The 8,662-nt window shown below is 52.5% G+C and overlaps 2 protein-coding genes across 2 annotated transcripts; both read right to left on the reverse strand.

Annotated features, from left to right (window-relative positions):
* Positions 1–1,297: 1,297 nt before the first annotated feature.
* LOC102038653 (outer dense fiber protein 3-like) lies at positions 1,298–3,286 on the reverse strand. Its single transcript, XM_005417506.2, has 6 exons — positions 3,175–3,286; positions 2,850–3,050; positions 2,520–2,621; positions 2,054–2,175; positions 1,494–1,631; positions 1,298–1,393 (listed from the first exon to the last, which is right to left on the reverse strand). The coding sequence occupies exons 1-6, from the start codon at positions 3,278–3,280 to the stop codon at positions 1,298–1,300; spliced, it is 765 nt and encodes a 254-aa protein (XP_005417563.1). The 5' UTR covers positions 3,281–3,286.
* A 2,028-nt stretch (positions 3,287–5,314) lies between these two features.
* LOC102038821 (outer dense fiber protein 3-like) lies at positions 5,315–7,296 on the reverse strand. Its single transcript, XM_005417507.2, has 6 exons — positions 7,185–7,296; positions 6,870–7,070; positions 6,537–6,638; positions 6,071–6,192; positions 5,511–5,648; positions 5,315–5,410 (listed from the first exon to the last, which is right to left on the reverse strand). Exons 1-6 carry the CDS (start codon positions 7,288–7,290, stop codon positions 5,315–5,317), a joined length of 765 nt encoding a protein of 254 aa, XP_005417564.1. The 5' UTR covers positions 7,291–7,296.
* Between the last annotated feature and the right edge of the window lie 1,366 nt (positions 7,297–8,662).

The following is an 8,662-nucleotide window of genomic DNA, read 5'->3' on the forward strand; positions in this document are numbered from 1 at the left end:
CAGCTCCTCGACACCGTGTTCCAGCCTGGGCCCGCTCTGCCCAAGCCCCCGCCGCTGCAGCTCCTCGGCACACCGTGTTCCAGCCTGGGCCCGCTCTGCCCGAGCTCCGGACGCTGCAGCTCCGCTACACACGGCGGTCCAGCTCGGCACGGCCGCACAAGGCCTACCGGGGCACACCTGTCCGCAGCGGTCCCGGGAATTTGCCTTCCGCCTCCCCGCAATCTGGCACACGCAGCCTTTCACTCGTTAACCAGGGTTAACCAGGGGGTTAACCAGCACCCGAACGCCGCCGACCGGAGGTTGGGGCCAGCCGCCGGTCGGTCCGTGCTGCAGCACTGCCGCATTGCCTGCGGGGCTCCGCTTGGTCTGGGCATGGGGCTGCCATGGAACTGGCTCAGACAGCCCCAGTGGGGCAGCCCCAGTTTGTCCTCACAAAGACCAGCTTCTTCCCCACGCACAGACACACAGCACAACCCTTTCCAGTCCAGTGGTGCCGGAGCACAGGGCTTTTGTCTAAGAGGTTGAGTCTGACTGAAGTTCTGGCCACAGAGCTGAGAGAGGCTCCTGCCTTGCAGTGCGTGAGAGAGCTGCCCAATCCAGCAATTACCACCCTGTTCCCCAGCAATCGGGATTTTGCATCCTTTTGGCATCACCACTTAGCCAGAGAAGAGAAACAGGCTCCCCAGGGGCACAGTAGAGTCCCATCACTGGCCACAATCAAGTTTGCAGTTGGCTAGGTGCTGGCTAGTCTCTTCCAGGCTGCCGCTCCCGCATGAGGGCTGGATGAGGTCACCTTCCAAGGTCTCTTCCCACCTGGGCTGTTGCAGGATTCTATGGTGATTCCATTTTCAGACTGGGAGTAATGGTTCTTTCTCCCTAGCTCTCAGTGGCCTGGGGACTTGCCTGTGGAAATGAGCCCCTGCCTGTGTCAAGAGAATATGCAGGGCAGATGTGTTTCTGGGCACACCTTGGGCAGATGCCACCTATGTGCACTGAAAAGGGGGACACTGAGATGGGCTTTGTCCTTGAGGCCAGCATGGGCCATGGGGTGAGAGTGTGCAAGGCAGGGCTGGAAAGCTTTCACAGTGTTTTGCTGTGGTTAGGTGAAACAGTGGTGTTGGAGATGTCAGCGTGGCTCGCGCTGTTACCTCACTGCTCTCCCCTCACCCTCATCCTGCCATGTTTTGACTGAGACATAGACATGAGACAGTGAAGCCAGTGGTCTACACCAACGCACACCTAACCCCACCCTGCTGCAAAGGAGGAACAGGAAAAAGATCTCTTCAGGTGTCTGTCTTTAATCAAGATGTGTTGCAGGTATTAAAGAAGCTTTGTAGAGAGAATGTCGAAGTCCAAAAGTGTAAGCAGGATCCCGGGCCTTGATCAGTGCAACCTGGAAGGGGAAGAAAAGAGGTGAATATGGTGCCTCGTTCTCCAGTTGTCCTCAAGTGAGGGCTGTGCAGCATAACATAATGGTAGGCAGGCTGCCTTACCTTTCCTGTGTTGTAGTCTGCTGGACCTGGAAAACGATCCTTCCCAGCCAGTTTAGTTTTTAGTCCCATTGAGAACTTGGGAGCCCTGGTTTTGTAGACATCCAGATCCACCTTGGCAAACGCCGCAGGACCTGGCGTCTGCAAGAGAAGCAACGAGGTCGGTGGGTACAAGAGGCAGTGTGGATTCTTGCTGGGTGCCCATGAGTACTGTGCTGCTTTAGGTGGCTGGCCAGAGGAGCAGTGTGGGAGGCCTGGAGCCTTGGGAATGAGGGCTCCTTGGGAAGAGAGGTAGATTTCCCAGAGGATGAGGGGAGATTATTGCCGTTAGTGCCAGTGAGCTGTACTGTGCCAAAGCTGCTGGTGTGGAAAAATGGGGGGGTTCAGGTGTCAGTGTTACTGGTAATAGCAGAGCCAGAGGCCCTGTGGCTTCTTGTGCTTTGCTGCAGGTGCAGGGAAGCATGTGTTATGTGGGGACACAGCAGGCACTGGGGCCCTTCTACCCTAAGCAGAGTAGCTGAACTTCGGCTGCTGCTGTTAGAGAACAGAGAAGCACAGCTCACCTTTGCGGCATCTTGAAAACAGCTCTGGTATTGACTCTTCCCCTTCATGGAGTAGCATGGTTCAGCATGAGTGTATGCTGTGTTGGGTCCCAGAATCCTGGGCAAGGTGTAGGTGCCAGGACCTGGAAATGGAATAGCGTAGATCAGTCCTGTGGGAAAGGGTGCAATGCCTGGGTGGAAGAGAGTCAGCCTGCCAAGCTGTCTGTGAGGAGCAGGAAGGGTATCCTGCCCCTCATCCCAGTGCCTCTGGCTTTTGTTGCATGTGGTGTGCCTTGGCTGTTTGAAACCAGAGGTGCTGGTTCTTCTGTGAACTGGGAGAAGTTGGTGCTGTGGGACAGCTAAAAGCTTGTTGAGCACACACTGCGTCTTGCTGCCCAGGCTTTTTGCTAGGCCTGTTGAAGAAGCTGCAGATGCTCCCTGGAGGACACGCAGGCTGTAAGAGTGTCTGTTTCCCCAAGTTCCATACCTGGTGTTCGGAAACCTTTTAAGTCCTTGGGTCGGGATGCCAGGCTATTCGCCGGTGCGGTATGGAAGACGTGTTTGTTGGCACGTTCCGTGGTGTAGTCACCTGGGACAGAGAAGGAGACAACAAAAGTGAAGCTGGGACCCTAGCTGCAAGCCAAAGAGGAGAAGTCAGGACGAGGTGGAGGACGTGCTCAGTCTTGCTTGTTTTCTGTCTGGAACTGTCTGAAGCCCATTCAGGGCATGAGCAGCGGGCTTTGTGCCCCAGTGGTACAGGGCAACAGTAAGGCATGCTTGTCTAGCCTGGATGAAGGGCTGCAGAAATGCTACTCACTGGGTCCAGGGGTGACCAAAATCTTGCTCTTGGGACGTGCTGTCACAAGTGCTGATGGAGCCACCTGCTTCCCAGTCTTGGTGATGGATGATTCGATGAAGTATCGAGGACCTGGTGAGCAGCTGTCTGTGGCTGGAGCATTGCTGCCTCGAAATGAGTATGCAGGGGCTCTGTCTTTGGTGGGATCATGAGCCATATGACCTGGGAAGAAAAGCCTGTGAAAGGACCTGTGCCTGCAACTGTGTGGTGAAAGGAGGCTCCTAAGTGGAAGCAAGTGCTGTGCTGTCCCTCCTGCTGCCACTACCTCCTCTGATAGTTGGTTTACCTGTTAACCCAGGAAGCCCATACTTGGGACCTGGGGTGCTGAATTCTGCAAGGATTGGGCCCCGTCGGGGATGAGGTCTCCAGTTGCCTACCCAGGGTCCCTCCATGTTGGTGGCCAGAGAAACTACAAGAAAAACTGGAGAGCTACCAAAGGGCTTCTCTGACACAGCGCTTGTACAAAGCTTTCCTGTAGCCCAGAGCAGGAAGAAAGCAAACTAGCATCACGAGAGAAAGTGAAGGAAAGTAAGAGCAACAAGGAGTAGCAGATGGAAGAGAAGGAGGAATGGGGAGAAGCAGCAAGCTGGAAGCAAAGATGCAGCAAAAACTCCTGCTGTGCCCTCAGGCAGCAATTGTAGGCGTAGAACGCAGTGCTGGCCTGGCTGGGGTTAGCCTCCGGCACGTCTACACACAAATTTGCTCAGCTGGAGTGTGGCGCTGACTGGGTGATGTGCAGGGAGGGATGCCAGCCCCTCGGTGACATCATAATCCATTGCTAGGTGGATCCATCAACATTGACATCCATCACCAGGTGACATCCCAAAGGGCCATTCTCACCAGTGATGAGCAAAGCCCACTGTGATGTTGAGACCCTTAAGCTGTTCGTGCTGCAGCGCTGCCGTATTGCCAGCAAGGCTCCTCTGGGGCTGGGCATGGGCCTGCCATGGAACTGGCTCAGTTTGGTGTGGGGCAGCCCCAGTTTGTCCTCACACAGAGATGCTTTTGTCCCCACGTGCCCAGAGACCTAGCACAGCCTTTTCTAGTCCAGTGGTGCCTTTCACCAAAGGGCTTTTTTCACCAAACAGTGTGAAATAAACTTATCCAGAAATCAATTTTTTGTGAACAAGGAGACACTTCTGTATTTCAGTGCCAGGAACAAGGGGGATTACTCCTCCAAATTTGTTCTGATTTGCAAACAAAATTCATCCATTTTATATGCTTTTTCTGCTGTGTCATTCTTACATAAGTTCTTTTACATAGGATGCATCATCTGCCCATGCTTAAGCGTAACCTATACAATGATTGGTTTCAGTAGTTATATAACTACAATAATATTCCTACCCTAAGACTATAATTGGCCATGTCTACTGAGATCTGCTGATTGGAATCCTTGATAGTCAAGTTAGATTGGGAAAGGAAGAGTTTTCCAAGAACACTAACTGGTGTTCATGACAATTTCGATAGCTTCTTGGACAAGGCATATGATACCAGGTAACTTCTTGGTAAGGTTTCTCTGACTACATACTTTAAAAACAGCACTCCTAACATTCCTATAACATATGTTTCATGGTTATCTACTTGCAATCATAAGTAACACTTTTGTCTTTTTTATTATTAAATTATTTTATCAGTGTATTTGTAAGAGGCTCAGTAGACTGAAGTGCTGGCCACAGAGCTGAGAGAGGCTCCTGCCTTGGAGTGCGTGTGAGAGCTGCCCAATCCAACAATTCCCACCCTGTTCCCCAGCAATCAGAGGATTTTGCATCCTTTTGGCATCACCACTTAGCCAGAGAAGAGAAACAGGCTCCCCAGGGGCACAGTAGAGTCCCATCACTGGCCACAATCAAGTTTGCAGTTGGCTAGGTGCTGGCTAGTCTCTTCCAGGCTGCCGCTCCCGCATGAGGGCTGGATGAGGTCACCTTCCAAGGTCTCTTCCCACCTGGGCTGTTGCAGGATTCTATGGTGATTCCATTTTCAGACTGGGAATAATGGTTCTTTCTCCCTAGCTCTCAGTGGCCTGGGGACTTGCCTGTGGAAATGAGCCCCTGCCTGTGTCAAGAGAATATGCAGGGCAGATGTGTTTCTGGGCACACCTTGGGCAGATGCCACCTATGTGCACTGAAAAGGGGGACACTGAGATGGGCTTTGTCCTTGAGGCCAGCATGGGCCATGGGGTGAGAATGTGCAAGGCAGGGCTGGAAAGCTTTCACAGTGTTTTGCTGTGGTTAGGTGAAGCAGTGGTGTTGGAGATGTCAGCGTGGCTCGCGCTGTTACCTCACTGCTCTCCCTTCACCCTCATCCTGCCATGTTTTGACTGAGACATAGACATGAGACAGTGAAGCCAGTGGTCTACACCAACGCACACCTAACCCCACCCTGCTGCAAAGGAGGAACAGGAAAAAGATCTCTTCAGGTGTCTGTCTTTAATCAAGATGTGTTGCAGGTATTAAAGAAGCTTTGTAGAGAGAATGTCGAAGTCCAAAAGTGTAAGCAGGATCCCGGGCCTTGATCAGTGCAACCTGGAAGGGGAAGAAAAGAGGTGAATATGGTGCCTCGTTCTCCAGTTGTCCTCAAGTGAGGGCTGTGCAGCATAACATAATGGTAGGCAGGCTGCCTTACCTTTCCTGTGTTGTAGTCTGCTGGACCTGGAAACCGATCCTTCCCAGCCAGTTTAGTTTTTAGTCCCATTGAGAACTTGGGAGCCCTGGTTTTGTAGACATCCAGATCCACCTTGGCAAACGCCGCAGGACCTGGCGTCTGCAAGAGAAGCAACGAGGTCGGTGGGTACAAGAGGCAGTGTGGATTCTTGCTGGGTGCCCATGAGTACTGTGCTGCTTTAGGTGGCTGGCCAGAGGAGCAGTGTGGGAGGCCTGGAGCCTTGGGAATGAGGGCTCCTTGGGAAGAGAGGTAGATTTCCCAGAGGATGAGGGGAGATTATTGCCGTTAGTGCCAGTGAGCTGTACTGTGCCAAAGCTGCTGGTGTGGAAAAATGGGGGGGTTCAGGTGTCAGTGTTACTGGTAATAGCAGAGCCAGAGGCCCTGTGGCTTCTTGTGCTTTGCTGCAGGTGCAGGGAAGCATGTGTTATGTGGGGACACAGCAGGCACTGGGGCCCTTCTACCCTAAGCAGAGTAGCTGAACTTCGGCTGCTGCTGTTAGAGAACAGAGAAGCACAGCTCACCTTTGCGGCATCTTGAAAACAGCTCTGGTATTGACTCTTCCCCTTCATGGAGTAGCATGGTTCAGCATGAGTGTATGCTGTGTTGGGTCCCAGAATCCTGGGCAAGGTGTAGGTGCCAGGACCTGGAAATGGAATAGCGTAGATCAGTCCTGTGGGAAAGGGTGCAATGCCTGGGTGGAAGAGAGTCAGCCTGCCAAGCTGTCTGTGAGGAGCAGGAAGGGTATCCTGCCCCTCATCCCAGTGCCTCTGGCTTTTGTTGCATGTGGTGTGCCTTGGCTGTTTGAAACCAGAGGTGCTGGTTCTTCTGTGAACTGGGAGAAGTTGGTGCTGTGGGACAGCTAAAAGCTTGTTGAGCACACACTGCGTCTTGCTGCCCAGGCTTTTTGCTAGGCCTGTTGAAGAAGCTGCAGATGCTCCCTGGAGGACACGCAGGCTGTAAGAGTGTCTGTTTCCCCAAGTTCCATACCCGGTGTTCGGAACCTTTTTAAGTCCTTGGGCCGGAACACCATGTGATTGGATGGTGCGGTATGGAAGACGTGTTTGTTGGCACGTTCCGTGGTGTAGTCACCTGGGACAGAGAAGGAGACAACAAAAGAAGTGAAGCTGGGAACCTAGCTGCAAGCCAAAGAGGAGAAGTCAGGACAAGGTGGAGGACGTGCTCAGTCTTGCTTGTTTTCTGTCTGGAACTGTCTGAAGCCCATTCAGGGCATGAGCAGCGGGCTTTGTGCCCCAGTGGTACAGGGCAACAGTAAGGCATGCTTGTCTAGCCTGGATGAAGGGCTGCAGAAATGCTACTCACTGGGTCCAGGGGTGACCTCAATCTTGCTCTTGGGACGTCCCATCATATATGCTGCTGGTGGCATATACTTCCCAGTCTTGGTGATGGATGGATGGATGAAGTATCGAGGACCTGGTGAGCAGCTGTCTGTGGAGGGAGCTTTGGTCCCTCGAAATGAGTATGCAGGGGCTCTGTCTTTGGTGGGATCATGAGCCATATGACCTGGGAAGAAAAGCCTATGAAAGGACCTGTGCCTGCAACTGTGTGGTGAAAGGAGGTTCCTAAGTGGAAGCAAGTGCTGTGCTGTTCTATCATGCCCCCTGATAATTGATTTACCTGTTGTCCCAGGGAGCCAGTACTTGGGACCTGGGGTGCTGAATTCTGCAAGGATTGGGCCCCGTCGGGGATGAGGTCTCCAGTTGCCTACCCAGGGTCCCTCCATGTTGGTGGCCAGAGAAACTACAAGAAAAACTGGAGAGCTACCAAAGGGCTTCTCTGACACAGCGCTTGTACAAAGCTTTCCTGTAGCCCAGAGCAGGAAGAAAGCAAACTAGCATCACGAGAGAAAGTGAAGGAAAGTAAGAGCAACAAGGAGTAGCAGATGGAAGAGAAGGAGGAATGCGGAGGAGCAGCAGGTTAGAAGCAAAGATGCAGCAAGAACTCCCTGCTGTGCCCTCAGGCAATGATTGTTTGCCAGGCCAGCAGCAGTGGAGAAGCGCAGCGCTGGCCTGGCTGGGTGGTAGCCTCCGGCGCGTCTGCACGCGAACTTGGTCAGTTGGAGTGTGGCGCTGGCTGGGTGATGTGCAGGGAGGGATGCCAGCCCCTCGGTGACATCATAATCCATTGCTAGGTGGATCCATCAACATTGACATCCATCACCAGGTGACATCCCAAAGGGCCATTCTCACCAGTGATGAGCAAAGCCCACTGTGATGTTGAGACCCTTAAGCTGTTCGTGCTGCAGCGCTGCCGTATTGCCAGCAAGGCTCCTCTGGGGCTGGGCATGGGCCTGCCATGGAACTGGCTCAGTTTGGTGTGGGGCAGCCCCAGTTTGTCCTCACACAGAGATGCTTTTGTCTCCATGTTCCCAGAGACCTAGCACAGCCTTTTCTAGTCCAGTGGTGCCTGAGCACAGAGCATTGATCTAATGGGTTGTGTCTGCCTGAACTGCTTGCTGCAGAGCTGGGAGAGCTGACAGAGGCTTTTGCCTCAAAGCGTCTTTGAGAGCTGCCCACTCTAATTCTCACCCCGTAGGGTTGAGATTCTAGAGTAGAATCCTTTTGACATCACCTCTTAGCCAGAGGGGAAAAAGCAACCTCCCCAAGAACCTGAAGAATTGAACAGGCTTTGTCTCAAACTTCTCCCTTTTCTTGCTTTGGCCCTTCTGTTAACTCTTGGTCTGGCAGGAAAGGAGTGAGAAAGCAGCTCACATGGCTTAGCTTGTGTCCAGGCTCAATAATTGAGCTTCTAATCTTATTTAGCAATAATGTGAGAATGCCCTTCTTTGGGGGTGAAAAAATGTTGTGAGTTAGCTGTAACTGCTACTTACTCCACCTGCAGTCATTTACAATGGGAGATCCCCTGAACTGAGCTGGGAAGTTGATAGTGTCCAATGCCCAGCTTGTGCTTTGTATCTTTTGATACTTTTCCAAGGTCTCTGTGCTCTGAGCTTACTATTAGAGGGGAGGGAGCAAAGCTATCAATAATATCAGTTGTGCTGGCCTCTCCATTTGAGGGCCCCCAGTTTCTGCATCACTCCTCAGATGCTACTGATGTCTTCAAGCAGTTTTCTCTCTTTAATGCCCACTTCTCCA

This window comes from Geospiza fortis, unplaced genomic scaffold (genome assembly GCF_000277835.1).
Source record: "Geospiza fortis unplaced genomic scaffold, GeoFor_1.0 scaffold54, whole genome shotgun sequence".
Lineage (NCBI taxonomy): Eukaryota > Metazoa > Chordata > Aves > Passeriformes > Thraupidae > Geospiza > Geospiza fortis.